The sequence below is a fragment of the Fukomys damarensis genome, unplaced genomic scaffold (assembly GCF_012274545.1).
Source record: "Fukomys damarensis isolate Sample0158 unplaced genomic scaffold, DMR_v1.0_HiC HiC_scaffold_22, whole genome shotgun sequence".
Lineage (NCBI taxonomy): Eukaryota > Metazoa > Chordata > Mammalia > Rodentia > Bathyergidae > Fukomys > Fukomys damarensis.
In genome coordinates, this window is record NW_022900934.1 from 13,714,350 (window position 1) to 13,740,983 (window position 26,634).

The 26,634-nt window shown below is 40.4% G+C and overlaps 1 protein-coding gene across 1 annotated transcript; it reads left to right on the forward strand.

Moving 5' to 3' along the window:
* Positions 1-12,110: 12,110 nt before the first annotated feature.
* On the forward strand, positions 12,111-26,247 carry Znf334 (zinc finger protein 334). Its single transcript, XM_033767181.1, has 5 exons — positions 12,111-12,228; positions 15,297-15,341; positions 20,367-20,493; positions 20,870-20,965; positions 24,346-26,247. Exons 2-5 carry the CDS (start codon positions 15,303-15,305, stop codon positions 26,106-26,108), a joined length of 2,025 nt encoding a protein of 674 aa, XP_033623072.1. The 5' UTR covers positions 12,111-12,228; positions 15,297-15,302; the 3' UTR covers positions 26,109-26,247.
* The last annotated feature ends 387 nt before the right edge of the window (positions 26,248-26,634 follow it).

Here is a 26,634-nt window from a genome sequence, read left to right on the forward strand (position 1 = left end):
GTGCTAAAGATTTATATACTAGCTAGCTGTGTAGTTGTGCCTTCTGTTTGCCTACTTGATTTGGCGGCAAACCACAGTTTTACCCATCATTTCTTTATTGGTTTGATTTAATATTATATAGATGGAGCTTTGTGTTGGAAAACATTTTTTCAAATCTGATGAGAAATGTAAATCCATAAATCCAAGAAGTTCAATAAACTTCAAACAGGACAAAAGTCACAAGGCCCCTCAAAATCAAATTTCAAAACACAATAAAATCAAAATCAATTTAATAAAGAAAATCCTAAAGGTATCCAAAGGGGAGGAGACATGATGTGCAATGTCTATTAGTTTCCTAGGGCTGCTATAACACACAAGCTATGGTCTAGAGCAACAGAAATCTATTGTCTCATAGTTCTGGGTCTACTCAAGATATTGGAAGACTGTGTTCTCCTCTGAAGGTGCTAAAGGAAGACTTGTCCCAGGCCTGGGTACTGCAAGTTCCATGCCTTTTGGCAGCATAACTCCAGTTTTCCATGGTGTTCTCATTTTATGCCTGTCTGCATCTACATTTCTCCTTTTTAAAAAGATATATTGGATTACGGATACACCTGCAAAAGTATCATCTTATCTACATCTGTAATGACCTTATTTCCAAACAAGGTCACATTTTGAGGTGCTGGGAATTGTTAGGACTTCAACATAAACTTTGGAGAGACACAGTTCAGCCCATAATGAAGTAATATATTTCATGTCTACTGCTGTACAAAAAATTATCCTGAAATGTACAGCTTACAACAGCAATAAACATTTATTTTCTCACCATTTCAGAGGTGTAGACACCTGGGAGAGACTTAGCTAGGTAGTGCTAACTCAGGGTCTTTTCAAGGACGTGTCATTGAAAGATCTCACTGGGTCTGAAGGTTCCACTTTCACGATGGCTGTCTCACGTGGCTATTGGCAGGACATCTCAGATCCTCATCACCAGACTTCTCCATAGAGCTTTTATATTTTTCAATACTGGGAATTGGACCTAGGACCTTTGCACTGGGCTACATCTCCATCCCTCCTTCCTTTCGTATTTATTTATTTATTTATTTATTTATTTATTTATTTATTTATTTATTTATTTATTTATTTATTGAGACAGACTCTTGCTAAGTCACAGAATTGTCCAGGCAGTGTTCAAATTTATGATCTTCCTGCTTCAGCCTCCCACAATGCTAGGAGTACTGGCATGCACTACTATACCTGACTCCTAGAGCTTCCTGAATATCCACCCAACACGGCAGCTGGCATCTCCCCAGATGGGTGATCCAGGAGAGCAAGGTAGAAGCCACAGTCTCCCTTGTAACCTGGCTTTGGAGATCATCTTTCAGCATGCTGGCTTGATCTCACAAACCACCCTCTGTATGGTGTAGGAGACCACACGGATGCCTGGAGTTGGGGATTTCTGGGCCATCTTGGAGATGAGGTCAGCACTGTAACAATGGAGTAGCTACAAGAAAAACTGAAGGGGACACACCAGGAACAGTGAATTTAACTCTCAAGGAGAGGCACTAAAGGTATGAGAAATTATATGAACAGAGATGTATAGTCAAAAGAGGTTTCTTTCTAATAGATAGATGTAATTTCATGTTTCTATGCTATAGGAAATTCAGTAGAGGAGGAAGTAATAGATTGATATTCTGGGTAGGGAAAAATTGGAATTTAGTGCATAGGAGGAAAAGGTAGCCTTTTTGAAAGACTAGACAACTCCCATGACATGCCAATCAATCCATATGCAAGTTGGTTGATAAGATGCTAGTTTGTGGATTTCTCCTACAATTGTCCCCATCTTCTCAGTGAAATGAAGACTAAGACCATTACTGAGAATGGGAGATGTTTATATATTTATTGATGGGACTGATATTTGGTTTCAGTTTTGCCATATTGCTTCATGTTATACCTACTTGTCTTACACTGCATAGCATGTGGGAAATATGTCTTTTGATATTTAGGAAAGTTTGTGTTTTCTTTTATTGGTTACCATTATATTAATGTCTTTATATAATGCCTTAATGTTCTCTGTTATTTGCAGGGAGTGGCAGGTGGATACTGTCTACCAGTTTCTTACTATCAGTCTATAGTGAAATTGGTTGGTAATTTCCTCTCTTCTCTTCCTGATTATCTAGAATCTATTTTTATGGTAAAAAAAATTATCTCTTAGGGTATTAGTGCATTTTATTTCTTTCCTCTTTCAATTTCTTAAAAATTAATTTTATTGGTACACTTTCATACACATAATGTTTGTTATACATAGCAATCACACCTGAAGTCTAATTTATTTTTTTCTCATTGAGTTTATTGGTACTCTTTGGGTATACACTACAGTTACATTCATGATTGGGATCTTGTACCTTTACATGACAGGTCTTGGTTCTCATTTTTTCCCCATACCCCTGCCCTCCCTTCACCCTTCTCCCTTCCCTATTAGACACATTCATGATTGGGATCTTGTACCTTTACATGACAGGTCTTGGTTCTCATTTTTTCCCCATACCCCTGCCCTCCCTTCACCCCCTTCTCCCTTCCCTATTTACAAAAACTTTTTTCCATTTTTTCCTTTTCTCATATTTTTCTTTTCCCTTATTTCCTTTCCCCCACCTTTCCCACTTCCCCTATGCCTTTAGCCCTTTTCTTCCTATTTCACATCATCAGTTATACCATTTGGATCTTATTTACACTTTTAGTTTTCACACTAGAGAAACTATTTGGTATTTACACATGTGCGACTTATTTATTTACCTTAAGAGTATGACCTAAATATGCATCCATTTTCCTATGAATGACTCTAATTGCTCATTCTTTATGGCTGAGTATTATTCCATTTTATAGAAAAAGCACATCTTCTTGATGGGCAATTGGGCTGCTTCCAAGTTTTTGCTATTGCAAACTGTGCCACTATAAACATGTGTGAGCATATATCACTGTAGTATGATTCTTTTAATTCTTTTGAGATGATACCCAGCAGAGGGATAGCTGGGTCAAATGGAACTTCTAATCCTCATTCTTTGAGGTATCTACCTGGAGTCTAATTTAAAATGGTAGCTCATTCTCTAGTCTAAGATGAACATAGACAGCATCCCATGAATTATTGTATATTCATACTGTTTGTCTATGGACTTTATATTTGGAGATGATGATTGGTGTGGCTGGTTAGAAAATCCCTGGCTATTTTTCTTTCATTGAGTGTCCTAAAGTGTGAGAGTCATTTTTCAGAAGCCCAATGCTTCTGGATCATCTGTTTCTCCCCAGCCATCCTCCAGTCCCCTCTACACAAATTGGGTGGACCTCTATGAACTGCATGAGCCTGAGTCTTTTGCCATCAGGTTCCTTGTTGGAGTCCTAACCAACTAAAGCTCTCCCCTGATCCCAAGCATTACTCCTTTCTGTGTCACTCGGGGTTCTTTCAGAAGCAGAGCAAGCTTTGTGGTCATAGATCAACAGATTTGTTACAGAGGTCTGACCTTATGTAATTGTGGGGAAACTGTCAAATGATTGGCCCCACATCTGATGCTAGAGCTTAAAGTCTGCAAGCCAACCATTCAGGAAAGGAAAGTGAATGTTCAGTGGGAGAGAACCAAAAATGAGACAAGCTCACAAAGAAGATGGACCTATGTCAGTTTTCACCATCTTTAACCCAAATGATGTCAGTGTCTTACACTAGCAGATGTTGATACCACTTTTCATGTCCCTAAGCACACACTTAGCCCAGGAGCTGGAAGAATTAATGGCAAATCCCTGGAAAGGGAAAACAACTGACCCATACCACAAGGAGAGCCAGCAGTTAAGTAAGGTACAACATGGTCAGTTCCAGACACCTTCTGAGCACACAAGCAAAACCACTGCTTCTCCACCTCTACCCTCCAGACCTCATCCAGAAATGTCTTTTGTGGTGGGAAATACACAGGGAAGGGAATCCTGGGGGAAACTGAGGTGGCACATTACAAAGACCACACTCCGTTTCTCCTACAGGGATAGGGATGGCAACACCTCTGTGATTTCCCTAACTGTTCCTGCTTTTGTACTCTTCATTCAATTTCTTTTCATTCCTTTTGAGTTTGCTCTTTCTTAATAGGACTGATTCTGTAATTGGTACCAGAATGGGCCCTGGGAGATAGATCCACAAAATAATAGGATCCTGGAGTGGTACATTGGAGATAAAGTGGGCACTGTTAATGTAGCAAGTATTGGGACACGGTAATAGTCAGGTTTGGGCCTTCCAGTGACTAATCACGGAGACCCTAGGATGGAATTAGGTGGACAGCCTTCTGAGGTACAGCTTGACATACAAGTAAGGCTGAGGGAGGAGGATCACCAAGGGTTCAAGGTCAGTCTGAACTACATGTGAGACCTTGACTCAAAAAACAAACAAACAAAAAAAACCCCACAAAAAACTAGTATAGTGCCACTTGGATTACAGAACTTTAATTATACAAGTTCCAAAGGGGTTAAGTGTACAGCTCAGTGGTAAAGTGCTTGCTAAGCATATGTGAGTCCCTAGGTTCAACTCTTAGCACCACAAAAAGAGAAAGAATGATATTATTCATAATAATGTTTCATACTTGGCACAAATTTCAGTATAGCACAACTCTTCTGAAGTTTCCAGAAATTATAAAGAGCCACATAATTTAGGCCAGGCATGGTGGCGCAAGCTTGTAATCCCAGCACTCAAGAGGCTGAGGCAGGAAGATCACTGAGAGTTCTAGGACAGTGTGACTGCATAGGGAGACTCTGTCTCTGGAAAAAAATAAAAATAAACAAAAGGACCATATAACTTAGAAGCAGCAAAGAGCACTAATTTTCAACTTTGTGTACATTAGTGACACATCATTGTGTCACTTTAGCATATAAACCAAAATAAAACTGTTACAGAAGGAATTGGAAAGTGACATGCACAGAGAGGCGCAGAATGGAAGTAAAATAACAAAAAGTTTATCTTATTGACAAAAGGGTCAATCACACCTAAAAGCAGTGCCAGAGATCAACCACATACTAGGCTATAGCTTCCCCTTTTATAGGGTTTTACAGCCATGATTTCATTCAGGTGGTTACATTTCATTCTCAGTTCACATTGCTGATGTACAAATCATGGTCACAAGACAGTTAAATTTCAACCCAGATGTAGCAATTCTTTGTAGTTAGGGAGTTTACCTTTAAGATTCATCTAGCTATCTATTCTAGCGAAGAGGAAGGGGGTCTTCCCAGTCAGCAAAGCAAAGTTAACGATGGCTCTTTACATCTTGACCTTTATAATCATGTGGTTTACAAACCTTTGGAGCCGGGGGTATCAATGTGCCCTGTTATCTCAGGATGAGGCCAGCTGTCCCATTCTATGGTTAATGCCTCTGGTGTCTGTTAATTTTAAAGTAAACAGAGCAGATTTCATCTAGAAGAGGAGAAGTCATCCTACAATTTCCTAACATTTTTTAGGTCTTGGTTATTCACAAAAGTTTTCTCTATCATAACCATTTCACAATCAAAGCCATGAGTATCTTAGTTACTTTTCTCAGCTGAGATAAAATACCCAACACCCAGAGTTAAAGGGGAAAAGGTTTATTTGACTTACAGTTCGTAGAGGTTTCAGTCCATAGTTGGCTAGCTTCAGGGCAGAGTGGCATGTGGTAGGGGGGCATCGCAGAGGAGAAGCTGTCCACAGTAACAACAAAAGCAACAAAGGGGAGACAAGCCTCTTTCTGTACATTATGTTCTTTTCAGGCTACCAGGATTAGCGCAGTGCCAGACCAATCAGCGCACTGATTTAGTACTCACACACCCTTAATCCCAGCATCACACAGTCTAGATTTAGCCACCTATGAAAAAGAAGCCCCACCTAAGACTGCATGAGCCTTTGGGAGGGGGCCTCTAACAGTGAGTGCTTGTCCTGTGAGTGAATACGCTGTTACTCATACTTTAGAATATTTTGAATATCACTTCTCCACCTTTTGGCAAAGATCAAGTGTAGAATATTTTCAATGATTTTGTAACATGGGCAGGTAATTTTAACATTTGCTTTTCTTGAAATGTAAATCTTTTAATTAGTGCACCAGTCTTATCCAAATATAACACTCATTAATGATAGTGCTTTTTACAGGGTTCTAAAAAATTCATGAAGGCCAATTATATTGCAGTGGAAATTAGATGCTATAATATACAAGGAAGGCACTTAAACACCATAATGCACTGCGCAGTTAATTTAGTGGTGAGAGCTCAGAACAGCATCAGTGCTAATGCTGAGAAAAGAAAGACAGCACTAGACTGGAGAGCTTCCACCAAGGATGCAAATGTATGCTTCTGAGACTACATCCTCCCTGTTCTGCCTGTTCCATTAGGGGGATTAGACTGAATGATGCATGTCTTCAATTCTTCTAGGCCTTTTATAAACATAGTCCTTGCACAGACTGCTCTATTGTTATGTGTGAGTGGCTTTTAATTTTTTTTTATTTGATTTTGTTCCTGTATTTGGTACTTACATTTGTTTTTAAACCCTTAGGAGATAAATATGATTGTTACAAATAATAAATCAATACTTTCCTGTATAAACAATATTTTATCTTAAAATAGCCATGTATTTTAAACTCTACCCATGTCAAAGTACATCCCTGCATTATAATTTTAATGGTTATCTAGTATTCTGACTTTTGGATTCCTTAAAATTATTTCATCTCTTTTACATACATAGATTTTTTTACAATATATTGCACTTAACATAAACTGAGAAGTGCCCCCATACATGCATCTGTTTAAAAAATCTCTGTAATTATTAGTTTATTAGTTTTTTAGTACCACCCAGAACTCAGATGTTCAGTATTTCTCCTGAAATTACATAAATATAATTGAAAGAATCCGAGTCAACATTATATAACAAAACAGCACTCCATCACAAAAGCATGTAAAATTACAAAAATGCTATTTTAAAACACTGGCACTTTAAATGAACAACAATCTCAAAACCCACAAAACTCTCAAATTGTTCCCTAAACTGCTAAGCAGATAAACATAACTCTAATGAGTTTGGACTTTATAAATACAAAAATTAAATAAATTGGGTAATTCATACCAAGATTGGAAGTTCATATTCTTTTCATGCGTCTATGCGATTTATAAAGGGACAGGTCACAATATAGAAAATCTACCTGTCATACCTGACCTGGTGAGTCTTTCACAAATAGGACAAAAGCAAACAGGCTGCTTTCAGCAAACCACAGACTGTTTCTCAGTAAAGAAAAGACAATCTCCCCAGTGCTGAAAAGTCCAGGGACTGTCTACACACCTGTGCAGAACAGAACAAAAGGGGTGCATTGGTATCCTTGAATTTCTTTTTTGTTTCCCCTTTAGGGGGTTTCATTTCTCTTTCATAAGGGGCCACGTCTGCCTTTGCCATGTCTTCAACTTTTCCTTCTTATTTAGCAGACGTGGTCTTCCACTGCTCTGAGCACTTCTTAGAAAACTCTGAGAAGTCCGTGAAAGTATCTTGTTACTTCTTCTTGTGCTCCCCCAGTAAGTTTCCACAAAAACTGCGTATGATGACATTTTGCTCCTTGACTTCTTAGGATCTCCTTTGCCCATGTTTACCTGTTTTTTCCTCAGTGAGGCTCAGTCATGCTGTGACTGTCCAGCTCTCGCTTGCTCTGTCGCTATCCTTGTGGAGCTCAATATCTTGCAGTGGCCCATACACATATCTTTGTGTTGCCTGGATCTTTGCCTCGCTAAATCAAAGAATGAAATCAAAGACTAAGGAAGTAGACAGGAGAAATGTTTATGAAGAAGAGAGAAACAGCTTCCAGTTGTCAGGAGGGGACCCAAAAGTGGGCTGCCACAGAGACTCTTTGTCAAAGAGTTTTTATACAAAAAAAGACCAGGGCTCAGGCCACTCTAAGTCAAACTAAGGTCAACCCATAGGTCTAAAACAAGTTTACTTAGAAGTAGAAATGGGCCTGTGAAGCGTTCAGGCACATAGCAAGCTTAGGTCTATAGGCGCCTCTTGGGCTCTCTTATCTAAGTGGTTCATTAAAAAGTGAGAAGAAAAAAAAATTTTCTAGATAGGTAGGAGCAAAAGTTGTCATACTGGCCATCCATCACCTTGCTTGTTACCTCACTTGCTACATCCTTTGGACTCAATTGTCCACCTGGTTCTTGCTAACTCTTGACCTCTTGCTAACTCTTGATCTCAGGCTCCTGTTAATCTGACCAAGTCCTGGTCATCTTGACTCTATTTTGGGTCTAGTGACTCTCTAGCTGTCTGTTACCTTCTGCCTAATTTCCCTAACTTGGATAATTATTTCCTTAGATCATATTCCCAGAAATAGAATTACTACATGTCTTAGTTCCTTGTTTCATGGCTGAGACAATATACCCAACAACCAAAGTAAAAGGAGGAAAGATTTATTTTGTCTCACAGTTCTTAGAGGATTCAATCCATAATCAGCTGGTTCCAACATGGAGTGGCATGGCAGAGGGCATCACAGGCTGAGCAGGAGGCAGCAGAAGACAAACAGCATCAGCAAGCAAATGCAGCAGCTCTTTTTCTGTGTTGCATCCAGGCTACTCACCCTTAGAGCAGGTAGCACTTACACCCAGGCTGGACACCCTTAATTCAAGTATCACATACCCTAGATCCAGCCACCTCCAGAAACCTCCACCTATGACTGCATGAGACTTTGGGAGGACATCTAGATACAAGACTACATTAAATAAAGTGTGTGGTCCTTTTAAACCTTGGCATGGAGTGACTTCCAAATTATTCTACAAAATATGTTCCAAATAGGAATTTATGATAATGAACATTTCTCCAAACTTATGCCACCCTGAATGTCATTTTTCATTATGATCTTTGCCTACTGTAAAAGCCAAAATATGTACTTAAACATTGCATTTTTTATTTGTAGTGTATGGGCTATTTCCACATATTTGTTCCTCATTTGCATTTTCCCTTTTATAACTTGCCCTTTATAGATCATTTTTATGATACTATCATCTCCATATAAATGTGTAAGAGATAATTAAATGAAGTCAATAAACCATTTCTTTCATATACTTAACAAATGTGTTTTCCCAGTGTACTTTTACTTGATTTTTTTTTGAGAGAGAGAGAGAGAGAGAGTAAGGTTTTAAATGTTTCTAGAACAAAATTTAGAATTCATTTCTTTTGTGGCTGCCACCTTTGGTCCCTACCAGAGATTAAATAGGAAAATTATATTTTTTCTACATACTTGATGGTTTGTTGTTAAAATGTTAAATCAAATCTATATGAAATTTGTATTATGGTGTGCATTCTGGGAAATGTAATCTTCCTATCCTGCCTCCCACCCTGTCTAGGTTAGTAACATGCTTTTTTGACTACCTTTTTCTCCTGCTCTGACCATCTCTTGCTTGGAAATTTCACCTTATCATATTCTTAATTGTTTTTCTTTCTTTTTCTTTTCTTTTGGTATCGGGGATCAAATTCACAGCGTTGCACTTGCAAGGCAGGCGCGGTGCCACTGAGCTAAATCCCTGGCCCCATACTCTAGATTCTTATGAACTCTTGGGTATGCACTGTTTTTCTAAGAAGCAGAGGCAAGCTTTATGTCTGATAGAAAATACCATTAATTCTTCAATTAAAATGTCCTGACCATTCTCTTAGGGGTTTTTGTCCTTCCAGATGAAACTTAGATGTATTCTGTTAAGTAAAACAAAAACAAAGGAGAAGACACACATCATTCAACTTACTGTGATTTTGGTTGGAAGTTTCATTTAAAAATAATGATTCTCAGGGCTGGGGATTTAGCTCAGTGGCACCTGCCTTTACAAGTAGTACAAGGACCCAAGTTCAATCCCCAGTATCCCCCCAAAAATAAAAAGACTCTTTCCATCTAGAAAACAGTGTCTCCCTATGTTACAGCTATGATGTCACACAGTAGAGTGTAATAGTTTGTGTGGTGAGAGTTATGCCCAATTCTTGTCAACTTAGTCGTAGATACTGAATGCTACTCTGAGTGGACCTTGTTATTGATAAGTTATCTTATTATCATTGACAGAAGTGAAACTACTGATGTAAAATTATATTAACTGCATATCATCAAAGTCAATATTATCCAAAAGTGGAATAAATGACATCACACATGTGAAACTGACCATATATTATTCACTGAGAATACAGCATCTCTTATGCAGCACCCTGCCAAGAAATGTGTAACCTGAATCTCAGTATGAGAAAACAATCAGATAAACTCAAATGAAGGAACATTCTTCAAAACAACAGAGGCCTTCTTTGAAATTATCAATGTCATCAAATACAGAAAAAGGTAGAGGAAATAGATTAAAGGATCAACTGGATGTAGTAAATGGTCCTGAATTGAATTCTGGATCAGGAAAAGATTTGTTATAAAGGATATTATTGGGAGAGTGGGTGAAATTTGAGCATAGTCCACTGCAACCACTAATTGTGCTATGTCGATTTAACTAGAGTAAGAAACCCTGAGCAGATTACTGGATCTCTAGTGTATCTGTTGATGATTGACACATGAGCCAGCAAACTGAGGCGGAAGACCTTGGCTGTGGGTGGTACCAACCAATAGGCTTGTACCCTGGGTGGAATTAAAAAGGGAAAGGAGAAGAAAGTTCATCAGTTTTGAAGAACTCTAGCCTTCTTGAGCAGGGATATTCTTTGCTGCCACTGCTTTTGGACATTGGTCTCCGCTTTCTTCAGCCTTCAAATACAGACTTGTGCCAGTAATTCTTCAATGAGCTTCCAGGCCCTTGACCTTGGAGAGGAATGCATCCTTGATCCCTCTTGTTCTGTGGCTTCCCTCTTGTTGGGCTGAGCACCTACTGGATTCTCTGACTCTCCAGCATCAGAGGCCATTGTGGATCCTGCCACCTCTGAGCTTGTATGCTTGTCTAACAAATTCTCTCACATGATTACACATATGTTTTCTGTTGATTTTGCCCCTCTAGAGAACCCTAACTAATACATCCAGTATTTTATAATAATAATATGTTAGTGTTCAATTTCTTGGATTTGATCATTGTGTGGTGGCTATTTAAAAAAAACTGAGCAGGGAATGGTGCCACATGCCTGTAGTCCCAGGAGTTCAAGACCAGCGCTGGCAGTACAATGAGATCCCATCTCAAATTAAGACAAAATTATGCCCATATTCTTAGGAGATATATGCTAAAGTTTTAGGAGGGTCAGTTCATATGTGCAACTTGTTCTCAAAGGAGGAAGAGGAAGAGGAATGACAGCACACATGGCAAAGTAGTCACAACTGGTGAATGCAAGTAAACAGTTTATAGATGTTCAGTCAGAATGAATCATTCCTGCAATTTTGCTGTAAATGTGTCAAGGTAAAACAGATAAAACTATTAATAACACGTTTAATGGAAAGACCAAAATAACACATTTAGCTTTTAGGGCCCCCTTTCAGTAAAAGTATCCTCTAACATTGACAGCGGGACATCAAGGAGGGGAGATCATGAACTCCTTCCTTTGTCATTTATGTGTAATTTCTGATTTATCTATACTTTTATCATATTACTTGGGAAATCTAGCTTTGTGTAGAGTAGTTGTTTGCATTTGGGAGAGAAGAGTTGCAGTTCATCGGTATTAATCTTTTACTATCTTGTTTAGCTTTTCTTTCCCCCCTGTTACTGAGGATTGAACCCAGAGCCTTCGCACTGAGCTACATCTTCATCCCATTTTTAAAATTTCTGAGACAGGGCTTGCTAAATTGCCCAGGCTGGCTCGAACTTGCAATCCTCCTGCCTCCGCTTCTCGCTATACCACCACTCCCAGCTTTATTTCATTGGAGCAGCTGACATATATCTTTCCTTTCTCTCTTTCTTAATGTTGTGCACCTGGCTGTAGGTAGAACCGAGTTCAAATCCCTAAGGGGTGGGCTCTAAGAAACCAGGGCTACAAACAAAAGTAGAACTGATTTTGGAACATAAATCACCCATTTTGCCAAATAAGAACTCTTCAGACATTCCCTGAGGCAGGGGACACAGAGACTCGTAGAAAACCGAGGCTGGAGTTTGATGGATTATCCCGGGAAAGGGCCTGGGAACTGTTGCCTCAAAGCTCCTTCCGCGCATGTGCAGCTCCTCTTCATTGTTCGACCGCGGCTCCTCTCTCCAGCCTCTCAATGGCAGACAATCCCGTCGCCTTCGCTTCTTTGCGTCGCTCAGTGACCCGGCTCTGAAGGAAGGGCGTGGTGTGCACTACAGGTGAGAACCTGTTGGGGAGGGGGGCGGTTTGCTTTTTCCGGTTTGGGGCAGGTTTGTGTTTACCGCTGGTAGAAGCAAAAACTTGAGTGTGTCCCACGGGATTGAGACCCTGAAACACTCGTTCCCCAGTCTGCTCTCCGTTTGCCGGTCTAGAGAGAGAGGGAGGTTCGCTGCGGATCGGCAGCCTCCGTTCTGTAAGGATGGGGGGTTTCTAGGTCGGTGTAAAGTGCATTGGGAAAAGGCATTCAAATGTCAAAAGAGTTGTTTACAGAAGCTCCTCGAATTTGCATGAGCCCAGCAGCGGTTCCCCAGAGAAAGGAATCCACCGGGCGGAGATGAGGGGGTGGGGTTATGCTGAGAATGAATTCTTAGGACGTGTGTTGTATGCCTGTAGACTGGAGGGCGAGGGTGCCTGTAGTATAAAAGGCTGATTTCACATTCCAGCTTTGCCACTGAATCCTCTTGAGCAAAACAAGCCTCTAAGCCTCTAAATTTTCCCCCTTGTAAAATGAAGTTGTTGCTAAAACCTGCCTCGGGCTTATTCTGAGCTCTTCGTGGGAGGGCACCTGTAAAGCCCTCCACAGAGTTTCTGGCATTTTCTCCGCACTTAGGAAGGTTACCTTCTTTCCTTGCCATTCTGTTCTTTATGTATCGGCCCTCATTTGGCTCTAATGACTCCTTGAAATTCGGTTTTACCAAGCCCATTTAACAGAGAGAAAACCCAGACACTGGGGAAGATGCTAGCACCAGGAGTTGGGTTGCAAACCTCCAACCATCTGACTTGCAGATCTTCTGCTGAGTTTCACCAGCAACTCACTGCCTTCAGTGCTCAGCAGGGGCACATCCTGAAGTGCCACAGGGAAGTACCTGAAGTGTGTGAAGACTTAGTTTTCCCTTGACAGTCCTGGGTTTTCTACCCTGAGGTTACTGCAGAAGTGAAGCTAATCTCTCTGCCTTCAGCAGCTACAGGTGCCCAAGCTGGATTTCTGCCTGTTTTTAGACTAGCGTGCATCAGAATCACCTGGAGAGTTTATGGAATCCCAAAGATGGCAGGAGCCCCACCCAGTTCCTGATCAGTAGGTCTGGAGAGGGCCCGGAAATGTACCTTTCCTACCTAGTTCCTGGGTGATCTTGTTGCTGGTCTGGAGACCTCACTGTGAGAACCGCCATTAATAGAGGACGCCATTAATAGAGGACGGTAAATTGCCAGAGAGGTGGGGACCAGCTGAGGCTTACAGTTATTTGAATTTATTTCCTCCTGCCAAGTTCAAATTTCCTTGGATCACATGGCTTTTATAAGGAAAGAATGAGGGGACCCAGAAGCAAGAATCCCACGTGGGGAAATCCCTACCCCACCTTGAACCTCAGCCTCAGGGCCTGGGATTAAGAAACCAGCCCAGACTCTATTTGTGTGCCCTGAAGCACTTTCCGATCCTCCTGCACTGAATAGCATCACCACAGCAGAGGGTGCCCAGCACTGGCAGTCAGCAAAGGTTGAGCCAATTTCCAAAGAAAGGAGGTGAGCTGGGCAGAGGGTGTGAGCAAGAGGCTGGCTGTGTGGGAAGAGAAAGTCCCAGGAAGGGATAGTGCAGAGTGACCAGATGGATGGACAAGATGCTGTCTCCTTCTCCCGGAAGCTCCTCCCACACCTTCAGGTCTCTCAGAGCTCTCCAAACATGCCCTCACATACACTGGACTTCTGCTACCCAATCCTGTTTTGGGGGCTTACATAATCGCGCCTCTCTTGAAAATTGAAAATGCCGTGCCTCAGAGAGTCATCAGCAAAGCCCTTCAGGCCATGGTTTCTGGAGCCAGACTGCCCATGTCCCAAGCCCAGCCACGGCATTCCCGTTCTTCCCCTCTATGTCCTCCTCATCTGTGAAATGAGAGTAACAGGAGAACCTTTGCTTTATTATAAGGGTTAAATGAAGTGATCTGTGTACTTACTACAAGGCCTGCTACATACCTCGCACCAACTCTATTATTCATTTCCCCAGATGCACTAACATATGCATAATGTTTTTTTTTATCAATATCCAGTATGTTAATAATAGAGTTGTGGGTATCTAATATTACAATCTGGGTTTGCATTATCCCTTCCGGGCCAAATTTAAGATCACTGAGGCCCCATGACTCTCAGTCATTGTCCACCGTGTCTCAGGTAACTCTTTCAACAACGAAAGTCCTTTGGAAAACCTAAAACCAGGAGGACACAACCCTTTAAAAAAATAATAAAAGAAAGGGCTGGGGATTTAGCTCAGCGGTTCGGTGGCCTGGTTTGCAAGCACAAGCACCTGAGTTCAATCCCCGGTAAAAAAAAAAAAAAAAGAAACGAAAAGAAAGACTCCATGTAAAGCACACCTATCTCTGTTGTCAGTGGTTTCTTTATATTCTTTAACACCAAGAGTTAAAAATATATGTGAAAAAGTAAATGAGCAGGTCTTGATAAGGTTTTTGTTGTTATATCGGTTTTTACATCTTCTGTTATGGAAACATTCAAACACATAAGGAAAATACTGGAATAACTCCTTGAAAACATTGTGACAAATCCTTGTCATGGCCTCAACAAATGAACAGTCACCCACTTATCCCCCAACACTCACGCGCTTCACCCCTATAATTTCTTTCTACCTTCCTTTACAGGGTTATTTTAAAGTAAATCCCAGATGTTTTTAAAAAATGCAGGCTATGGCACGTTCAATAACTGAAGGAATTTGTTGTAATGTTTGCTTTGTTTAGCCACATCTCGCTCAGTTGAACTTGGTGTTGTTTACACAGTATTTGTCGGCCATCAAATCAAGGAAGGTTTTAAGTTGTGAGAAAGCAATATTCACTTTCCCCGGTGAAATGCTTGCCTCCCTGAGCCCTGCATGGCTACGTGAAGGTTATAAGAGTTCCCTAACACATCCTTACCTGCTCCCTCCAAAGGGTCCCAGTGACACTCTCCCACCCTGTGTCTGTATGTCAGTGGATATGTGGATTTCCTGTAAGCACTACTATGAGGACCTTCCAGGTAGCCTGTATTTCTCATTGTTCCTTCACTTCTTCCCTCTCCTCTGCCTTCACAGCTCTCTATGCTTTTTCAGAGGCAGAAGAGAATGAACATATCCCAGGTGAGTTGTTTACCTCTTACCCCAGGTATGCAGCAAATTGTAAGACTAACTTTGCATTTTTGTTGACCAACCTTCCTTGTCGGTTGTTTTTCATCATTTGTTAATTTCCTGACCTTTCCCCTGCAGTTTACTTAACTTACCTTTTTCTTCATCCAGTGAATGAAGTCTGCATTTTATTTTTACTCTATTATTCCTTTCCCCAGAGGCACTAACATATGCATAACATACTTTTCTATCAATATCCAGTATATTTTTCATCCAAAGTATCACCTAAACAAGATGCGTTCTTCCTACATCTTAGGTTTTGTGAAAACCATTTAATATTTTTGACTTTTTTCTTTGTATGTAATATGTATTATTTTATGTAATAAGTCACAAACAATATTATTAACCTTTGTTAACCATCACATCTTCTAGCTACTTGAACAATAATCATTGAAATGTGAATGTACATTTTCTAGTGCTGTTTGCCATCCCAAATTGGAAGATAGTAATAAAATTATAATCATTGGTCAGCTATAATATTATCTATAATTGAGAGTTGCATTATTACGTTCTAGCCACTGTTAAATTCCTACCTGGATTAGCTCATATTTTTCTGATAGCATTAATGGGTAGGTACTTTTATTACACCCTTTTTTTCTAAGGGCTGCAAAGATTTAAGTAATTCTCAAAAGCTTGGGGCTGAAATAAGAAGGATACATCATGAGAGGTTTGGCCAGATGGAGAGCTCATCAAGGTAAAGTTCACCACAGGTTTTCCACCCATTTTTGAGAATACATTTTCATCTGTTCATGTTCCAACCTGCCCAAGAGCTTGGAAGGGAAGTTCACTTAGGAACAGGCTTGCCAGATAAGACATAGGGTACAGAAGGCATGGGACATACTTATTTGATAACTGTTATAAAGAATCCACTTGTCAAAAAAAAAAAAAACAGGCTCTTTGTTGTCAGAAAAAAAGAAGTTTATTCCAGTGAACAGGGACTATAAATCAGGAGATTTTAGCAGCTAGCTGGGAAACCTGAGTTTATCACATCCATGTGTGGATGGGCTGATATTGGGAGAGATTTCAACGGTGAGTGGGTGGGCTAACACCAGGAGAGAGATATCAGCAACTAACTGGGAAAGGGATTAGGCTTATATAGGTATGGAAGGGGTATGTTCATGACTTGGATGCCCAAGGACGGTCTGCTGAGGTGTGTACACAGTCACTGGGCCTCTCAGCGCCAGGGGGGGTTGTGTACTACACTTGAGTCCATTCTCTATTTACTAGGAAGCTGCTGTGTTTGCTGAAAGCAGCCTGTTTGCTTTTTCCTGTTTGTTTGTGAAGGACTCACTTGAGTCAGGCCTGACAATAACTTATTTGCTGTCTCTCTGAAATTCAAGTGAAAGTAGCTTGCTTGTATTTTTATTAGTAACTGTGGCAAGCCTTGCTTAGGTGGAAAAGAGGTTTGCAGTGCCTCTGTTGACCATGAAGGCTGGCAGTCCCAACTCATCTGGAGGAGCAGATGTCCTTTGTTTTCAGTAGCTGATTACCTGACCTCATTCCAGGAGTTTGGAGGTGAATTGCCTGCTTCAGCTTCCCCGTCAGTCACTGCAGCAGGCTCTCCTTCTGGAGTTTTAGGAATTCTCAGGCTTGGTGCCTAACATGTAGGTTTTGTTTGAAAATGCAAACACTTTACCTGCACACCCTGTAAACAGCAGTCCTCACGGTCTGTTCACCATGATCGTCATTTGCCGTGTTTTTTCCTCCCTGGGATCCTGCTAAATTTAGATGGGCCTGTGGAGCCCTGCACAGATTGGCGGTGCCTCACCTGCCCCCTGAGTCTGCGTTTCTGAAACCACCTTCATCCTGCTCTGTCTTGTGAATGAGTGATCGGGTCGAAATCTTTCTCCTCAGAATACTATGAGAAAAAACAATGTGCAGCATCTCCCAGCATTTGGATAGACCAAGAGGTGGCATGGCAGTTTGGTCTTCATGCCTTTGTAGATAACCCGATTTTCCTCTTCTCCGTCCTCCTCTTCCTCGTGCTCTTCCTCCTCCACTTTCTCCTCCTCCTTCTTTGAGTGTCCGATCTCTCACCACACGGTGTCTGCTTATTCTTTTTTTTCAGTGTCCTGCTTGGTAATGGAATGTGTCCTAATAAGATGAAGACTCACGTGCTCAGAGATGTTTTTAGTTATTTCTGCGTTTATCGCTTGCTCACCTTCCCCTTTGTCCTCACCACCTAGAAATCCTACTGGAGACTCTCCTTAGTCCTCTTTCTGCGTGCCTTGGTTTTTTATTGCCGTTTCTCTGTGGTTTTGTCCTGTGCTCTGTGCCCATTTTGTTTCCAGGATTTCTCTGGTGGTTGTTTTGTTTCTCTAAATCAGTAACAAAAAATGTAATATCTGTATGCTTTTCCTTACTCAGACTCTTCTTATTTGTGAAAGTAAGAGTCATTCTGGAGGCAGAGGAAATAGCTGTATATAAAGTGCCCAACTCATTGTGTTGACCTGGAGTGTCCCTTACTTTTAACTTGTTGCTTGTGAGTCCTGCATCTCTCACACACCAGCTAGCTGCTCATTGAGCACCACTGTGGGCTGGGACTGTGCTTGATGCTGCAGACACAGCTGCCAGCTCCCAGTTTTGCTTCCTTCTGTGCCTCCAGGGCCTGCTCCTCTTCCTCTGTTGGCCCCTAGGCCTGGTAGCTTCAATAGCCATGCTCTTTATGACCAAGTTCCCTCTCTTGTGGCTTCAGCTACCGCTGAGCTATACCTGATTCCAAAAATGTATGTATCTTTATCCTCTTGATCCTAGGCCTTTTCTGAGATCTAAGAACTTATATCCAGCTGTTACCTGGACATCTTCCACTCATTTCACAGATACCTTAAGTATAATATGCCCAAGAGTCAGTCAGTCTGTCTGTCTGTCTGTCTCTCTCTCTCCCCCCGTCCCTCCTCCATGAATTATTTTACATGTTTTGTCCATCTCAGTACAGAATGTGGCACTAGTATCAAGCCTGCTGTTTTGTAGACAGCCTGAGAGTAATGCTTCATCTTCCTTCACTGTGTAATCAACTGCTGGATAATTCCATGTAGAGTTACTTCTTGCTCCAGCTTCTCAGTTCCCTCTGCTACTACATGGGCAAGTGGTCACCCCTCCCACCAGTCTATTATTATCCTCTCTGACTTCTTCTTAAAACAGCTTCCTCGACTTGGCCCTTGACATTTGGGTCCAGGTAATTCTTTGTTGTGGAGGTAACCTGTACAGTGCAGTTTATTTAGCAGCATCTCTAGCCTCTGCTCACTAGATGCCAGTAGCAGCTCTGCCTCCCTCAGTCGTGATAACTAAAAATGTTTCCAACAGTGCCAAATACCCTTGGTGAGTCAAAATAACCTCTGGTTAAGAATCAATTCTAGGGCTGAGGGTTTAGATCAGTGGTTCTGTCACCTGCCTTGCAAGCACAAGGACCCCAGTTTGAGCCCCAGTACCAAAAAAAGAAAAAAAAATAGAATCAATTATTTAAAACATTCTGCAATCTGCTTCTAGAACATGACTTGCAAAATATAAGTCTAGTCGTGTTATCTATCCCTTTATCCCCATTGTCTATAAAAGGGCTCTTCCAAGAAGGAATGTGCTTCCCCAGGGTAGTTCATAGGGCAGTCAATGGGTGCTTGGTGTTAGAATGCTGTTACATGTATTTTTATTTTTTAAAAATTTAAGAAAGTTGTTAAACTGTGATTTGGGCGAATGGCTTCCAAGTTGTCTGCATATAGAATGTATAGACGTAATGAGAGATGCTAGGGAAGATTTACTAATGGATGAACAAGTTCTATAGAGGTCCCTGGTCTGTAGGGAAAAGTCCAAATGTCACTCTTTGAGCACTGAATCCTTCATGGCTCCTTATCTCATCCAATCCCCAAACTCCCTCTTCTCTCACACCACACCCCTAGGAACTGCTTTAATGTAAGGCATTACTTTAATGTTGCCCACGCTTTTTGTTTATGCTGTTGCCCCATGGCCATATCAAACTCACTGTTCGTGTGCAATCAAATGTTTAACTCGATCAAATATGACCTGAAAGAAGGGGAATATTTGCTTTCCTTCTTCCTATGGTTTAGATTTAAAATGCCCTCCAAAAGTCTCATGTGTTTGGAGGCAGGGCTTTTGGAAGGCAGTTGAACTGTGGGAGCGCTGTAGTCAGCTGTGCATTAGTGTAATCATGAGTTCACGGCCGAAGGTACCATCAGAAGGCGGGGTCTGGTAGGAGGTGGGTCACTGGGGATGTGACCTGGAAGGGTGTATTCATGTCCCAGCTCCTACCTTCTCTCTCTGCTTCCTGGCTGCCATGTGTTGTGCAGGTTTCCTTCACCACACCCTTCCACTCTGTTTCTTCCTTGAAGCCAGCTGACCATGGATTAAACCCCTGAACCGTGAGCCAATTAAACCTCTGCTTCTTTAGGTTGTGGGTGTCCGTTATTGTGTCTCAGTGACATGAAAGCTAATACAGGGGGCTAGGGATATAGCTCAGTGGTACTGTGCTTGCCTTGCAAGCACAAGGTCCTGAGTTTGATCCCCAGTACTATGAAAGAAAGAAAGAAAAAAGAAAGAAAGAAAGAAAGAAAAAACAAATACACTCCACCTTTGTGGCTTCACTCTGTCTTGAGCACACATTTTTTCATCGCTCCCTTAATTCACGGTTGCACATATATGAGTAAATAGAAAGTATACTCATCAGGCTATAAAATTCCTAAAAATAGGACCAATATCTTATTTGCTTTAGTGTTCTCTGTAGCCAGAACAAATCCACAAGAAGCTCAAATTTTTATTAACCAATCAATGAATTTATAAATAAACATAGAGGTCTATTATTTCCATTGATTTCTGTTTCTCTCACAAAGGATAACTTGAAGGAAGGTAGTGTTAGCCTTTGTAACACTGGTAAACTCTTAACAGAGTACATGGTGGGATTTAGTTTCTATGTGTATTTCCCATGACCTTTGTCTGGAGCACTTTTGATTGAGCAGGATTGGACTTTTGCAGGGGTCGGTGTCATTTGAGGATGTGTCTGTGGCCTTCACCCAGAAGGAGTGGCAGCTGCTGGACCCCAGCCAGAGGCGCCTGTACAGGGACATGATGCTGGAGAACTATGGGCACCTAGAAGCACTGGGTAAGCCCAGCTACCCACTCAGTTCTGGTTGTGTGCATTTCCAATCTTGGAAGGTAGATTATTACAGAGAGTGATACGTTTTATGCTTGATATTTTTGGTTAAGACTCCTTTAGTGCACTTGATAGCATATTGTATTCTTACTTCCCTGATGAAGTACTCTTTCGCCCATGCCCATTCCCCTAGGCAGAGGACTTAGCCCCTGGCCCAAGCATTAACCAGGTTGACCAGAAGTCCTCATGTCCAGGCAAGGGACTTGGCCACTGGCTTTGATGGAACATAGTTGTAACGCTGTCATTATATTCTTCTCCCTTTTTGTCCTTCAAAAGATCCAAACCCTAAATGCTTTTGCCACGTCTCCTGTCCTTTTCATAACAGGCCTGTGTGTCACGAAACCTGAGCTGATATGCAGGTTGGAACAAGGAGAAGAACCATGGATACTAAAGAGGGAAATGCAAAGTTACAGCCACTGGGGTGAGTTAAGGTCAAATAGAAGCTGAGAGAAATAGGTCCCAGCTGACCAGTTCAGAATTTAATATCTTTGAAATATGTTTTATAAATCTCTACTTTCAGAAGTGAGTGAATCTCTTTCAGAGCCTGTATACTTTCAGAAGTGAGTGAAGAGATGATCATATACCTTAGATATCACACCTCCCGATGTCACTGTCGTGTACAAATGTTCTTTGCTTTCTGTTTGACTTTTAGAGAGAGTCGCTTGATTTTATAGAATTCAGTGACTACCTTCTCCACCCTATACCTTTGTTTCTGTTTTTCTCTGTGTTCAACAGTGGCCACCGCCCATCTTTCCTCCTGTGCCAAAAGCTTCATAAACAGGCATTTATTCTATGAATATTTGCTAAGTTCCCGCTACGTATCAGTCATATCCGAAGAATGGGGGATACAGAAGCAAAATTTCTACTCCTATCAGAGGTCCAATTAGCAAATAAATAATAGGTCAGGTAGTCAGCACTGTGAAAAATTAAAATCAGATAAAATGCAGGGGATAAGTACTTAGGAAGGAAGGTTGGGATGGCTTTCTTAAGGAGCAGGAACATCAGGACAGTGTTTTGAATGAAGAAATGGAGTGATCCACGGGCTATTGGAGAGATTCGCGGACCACAGGAACAGCAGGTGCCAAGCCTCGGAGACCTGTGTGTGCTTGGTAATGAGACAGCAGCAAAGAAGTCAGTGGGACCAAAGGAAGTTGAGGAGGAAGAAGCAGATAATGTCAGAGTTTGTGGGGAGAGAAAATGTGTAGGTGTGATGAAGAATTTCAATTTCCCCGAGTGAAATAGAAGGTAAAAGAATAGCTCAAGGATGGCACCTTAAGTGCTGAATTTGGAGGCCAGAAAGACACAGGGGTCTAGCAAGGAAGACGAAGATGGACCAGCCATACAGGGTCACAGGAGTGGATTCTAGTGCAGATACAGAAATGTATAGTCACATTACTCTTTCTTTTCCTACCCATTGTCCAGAAGCCACAAGATGAATGAAAACAAAATGCCCACTGCATTTTCATTGGAGGTTGGAGAAAATTTCAAAATAAAAAAGATCCAAGATAGAAAAGCTGCCAAAACTATGAAAATCAGACTTGCTTATAAAAGAAGTAGAGAAAAACATGCAAATCGGTGCACTGTAAAATAGTGTTTGAATATATAATACAGACAGTATTTTACTTATAAATTTTGCTACAAATGGAACTTTAAGTGATGAGAATATTTTATTTAAACCGCAGAACAGTGGTTCTGAGAAGGGCTGAGGGCATATGAACTAAGTAAGTGAAACACATGAAGGGTAGGTTTTGATAGAAAGAAACAATTTATGGAATTAATTGATACCCACGTCTGATAAGACTTGACAATATCATAGATTTTTGGGGTGATTATTCCAATGTATGTTGTGATTTTAGGTATAAGAATCTAGTATAAAATCTCAGCATGAATATCTGATGTCGCATTCTCTTTACTAGAATATGCATTGACTTTTATTTGTTTTATCATATATTTTAAAACATACAGTTGATGTTATTACATAAAATATAACAGAAGATAACAGTAATTATCCATAGGGTTAGAAATGTGGCTTAGTGATAGACTGCTTGCCTAGCACTTGCAAGGGCTTGAGTTTGACCCCCAGCACTGTGAAAAGAACCACCTATACTCAAAATTATTTACAACAAATAAAGGTTAATAAAGGTCCTCAGGCCACATCGAGTGGCCTAGTGCTTGAATTACCACAAGAAAGAGAGAAGCAAGAAAATAATAAAACATAATATAAAAACAGCATTAAAGTTAGGAGTTGAAAAATTATGCCCATACAAAGCCTGCACACAGATAGATAGATAGATTGATTGATAACTTGATTCATAAGTGCCAAAACTTGTAAACAACCAAGATGTCCTTAAGTAGATGAATGGATAAATAAATAAACATGGTACATTCAGAAAGTGGAAATGTGCAGCACTAGAAAGGCGCAAGCTATCAAGCCATAAAATCACATGGAAAAACCTGAAATGTGTATTGCTAAGTGAAAGGGCTAGTCTGAAAAGGCTATATTACCATATAATTTCAACTGTATAACAGGAAAAACTATAATAAAAAGATCAGTAAAAACAAAAACAAAAACAACAAAAAAAAAGAGATCAGTGATTACTAAGAGCTGGGGCAGGGCGAGGGCGGAGGGAGAGAAGGGTACATAAGCAGAGCGATGAGTATTTTTAGGACCAGGACACTGTTCAGCGTGCTGCTGTAATGGTGGACACAAGTCATTGTGCATTTGTCTAAACCCACAGAATGTACAACTTAAGACTGAACCCAAATGTGAGCTCTAAACTGTGGGTGATGATAATGTGCTAATATGAGTTTGATTGTAAGAAAATGTACATGCTACTCTTGTGGAACATGTTGATAGTTGGGGAGGTGCATATACGGGGGTACATAGGGACCCTGTACTTTCCGCTTCATTTTACCATTAACCTAGAGCTGCTTTTAAAAAATAAAAAATAAAATCAATTTTTGAAAGTCAGTATGGAGACAGGGCACCACCATTTGGTAGAGAAAACTAGGAGATAAAGAATGAAAATTAAGATTGCCATTGGGACAGATTACTATTGATGATCTCTGCTAGTATCAAATGATAGCACCGAGAGTCAAAATATGAAGTGAATTTAATCCTATTACACATGTAGCTTTTAGATTTAATGTTCTCATTGGACACTCTCTTCCCTTACCGGAGCTGTATGGGGACATGGAGTCTGAATGATAGAACTGAACTTTATAGACCCAAGTTAATAAGTGATTTTACAACTTTAACTTGGGGTTGGTATGCAGAATGGAAAAGAGAAAGATCGGAAGCATTTAGAAGAGAGAAAGGATCGATCCTACTGATAAAGGTCTGGAGAGATAAGGATTTAGTTAGTCTCTGATCTGCCTCCAGATCTAGTCCTCACTGATACTCCCCTTAAGCACCTTTCAGCCCTCTTTGTTTTCCTCCTCGTTTTTCCTCATTCTTTTAATATCCTCTGTCCTTGGACCAATTATTTTCCTGACATTCTTTTTTCCTAGTCATCATTCTTGTGCTATATTTCAAGCTCCCTCCCTACTTTGAAGTCATGTTTGTAACAAAACAAAGCTACTTATGTTCATTTTTGGCTTTCTCTCCCTATTTGTACAATAGTTTGGTTTTTTTTCCCCCCTTTGTTTTCATGTTCCTCAAACAAAAGACTAAAAAGAAATACTTGCTTAGGACTCCTTTAATCCCAGGTGACTGTGCCTGAAAATCCACAATCAATGCAGCATGGAGACTTGTGTACACCCTTTCCTTTTATAATATGTGGTAAAATTTTATTTTTCTAGAAGCCCAGAGAGCCAGTAACATGAAAAAAAGTGAAGAAAATGAAGACAAATATTTGGTAAAAGCTTTATTCATCAAAAATAAAACAGTAACTAAGGACAGAAGAAGTAAGACCTTAAAAGAAATGGTTGATTTGGCCACAGACCCCATCCCCTCAAGAAAAGGATCCCATAAATGTGACTCATTTGGAGCAAGCTTAAAAAGTGTTTCAGAATTAATTATTAATAATAGAAACCATATAAGGAAAATGGCTGATGATTTCAACGGATGTGAATCTCTTGACTGTAAACATGGAAACACTCATATAAGGAGTAAAGCGTGTGAAAATGATCAAAAAGATAAATCTCATCATCCTAATGACTTCATTCAATATCAAAAAAAATTGTCTTTGGGACAGCTTCTTGAATATAATAATTGTGGGAAGGCCTTTCACAGGAAGATAGTCTTTGCTACACATGAGAGAGCTCTCACAAGAGAGAAACCCTCTGAAGGCAATGAATGTAGACGAGCCTTCATCAGAAAGTTAAAGCTTACTTCTTGTCCAAGAACGCTTGGGGAAAGGAAGCCCCAGGAGTCCAGTAAAAGTGGGAAACCCTCACTTGGGAAGTCAAAACAAGTTCATCAAAATGTTAACATAGGGGAGAAACACTATGAAAATAATATATTTGGGAAATCCTTGAGCAAGAGATCAAACCTTACCCAACATCAGAGAATTTTCCCAGGAGAAAAATCTGGTAAGTGTAGAAAAAATGATAAATCCTTAATGAAGTTGTACCACATTGAAACTGAGAGAACCCACGCAAGAGAAAAGATCTATGACTGTAAACAAGTGGGGAAATCCTTTCATGAAAAGTCATATCTCACTCAACATCGGAGAACTCCCGCAACAGAACCTAGCAAGGATGGTGATAGGGAAGGGGCCTTGAGTCAGAAAATTAACACAAGAGAGAAAAACTCTAAAAGGAATACAGGTGAGAAAACCTTTCTCAGGAAGTCAAAATGTACTCAGCAACAGTGGACAAACTCAGGGAAAAGTCATAATGAGGGTGAGGGAAGTGGGAAGGCCTCAAGTAAGAAGTCACACTTCATTGGAAATCAGAATACTCACAAAGAAGAGAGAGCCTATGACTGTCATAAATGCGGAGAATGCTTCTGTAGGAAAACAGACCTTATGCAGCACCAGAGCATGCACAAAGGGAAGAAGCGCTATCAGTGCAATGAATGTGAGAAGTCCTTCTTTGTGAAGTCCAACCTCACAGAACATCAGAGAACTCACACAGGAGAAAAGCCATATGAATGTAATGAATGTGGGAAGTCCTTCTGCCAGAAATCAGCCCTCACAGTACATCAGAGAACTCACACAGGTGAGAAACCATATAAATGCAATGAATGTGGGAAAACCTTCTGTGTGAAATCAAACCTTACTCAACATCAAAGGACCCACACAGGAGAGAAACCCTATAAATGTAACGAATGCTGGAGATCTTTCTGTGTGAAATCTAACCTTGTGGTGCACCAGAGGACTCATACAGGAGAAAAACCCTACAAATGTCCTGAGTGTGGGAAAACCTTCTATGAAAAGTCAGCCCTCACAAAACATCAGAGAATCCACACAGGAGAAAAACCCTATGAATGTAGTGAATGTAAAAAAACCTTCAGCCAGAGGTCAGCTCTCACCAAACATCAACGAAAAACACACAAGAAGAAAACTCCCATCAACACTGCATACATACAGAAGCCTGTACCAACAGACCAAACTCAGTGAACACTGACAATCAGAGAAACCTAAATGTCAACACAAATAGCAAAGTCTTCACTAAAGGTTTTAACTAATAGGAGCTAGGGAACTAATACAGGAATGAAAATGTGGAATGCTTTAAACGTGAATGCTTTCAACAAGTGTTTGAAGTTGTTGAGGGAAATGTATAATTTTAAAGAATATGAATAAAATGTTCTTGTGGAAATATTGTTTAACTAGAAGTTATTTCAGATGTGATGCCAAATATTACAGAGAAAATGATTGAAAATTTGTTCATAGAAAATGAAATGTGGACCTTTTGTAAAAGTATGAATAATTTAAGCCATTGGTACAGCTGCATTTAATAGAGTCATTTTGGCCTAATAAAATTTTGCCTAAATTTTAAAAAATAATAAAATGAAAACTGGCCAATGTATAAAAAAGCAAAAAATAAAAGTGAAAAAAATGCAAGTTACAGTAACCTAAACAAGTAAAAATGGAAAGAAAACAATAGTAAAAGTCATTGTGAAAAAAGTTGAATTCCCACATCAAA

Bases quoted from the DNA above. Each gene is read 5' to 3' on its own strand.
- Znf334 (XM_033767181.1), top strand. From the start codon at position 15,303: ATGCTTTTTCAGAGGCAGAAGAGAATGAACATATCCCAG. The intron at 20,494-20,869 runs GTAAGCCCAGCT...TTTTCATAACAG, and splicing joins TGGGCACCTAGAAGCACTGG to GCCTGTGTGTCACGAAACCT. The intron at 20,966-24,345 runs GTGAGTTAAGGT...TTATTTTTCTAG, and splicing joins GCAAAGTTACAGCCACTGGG to AAGCCCAGAGAGCCAGTAAC.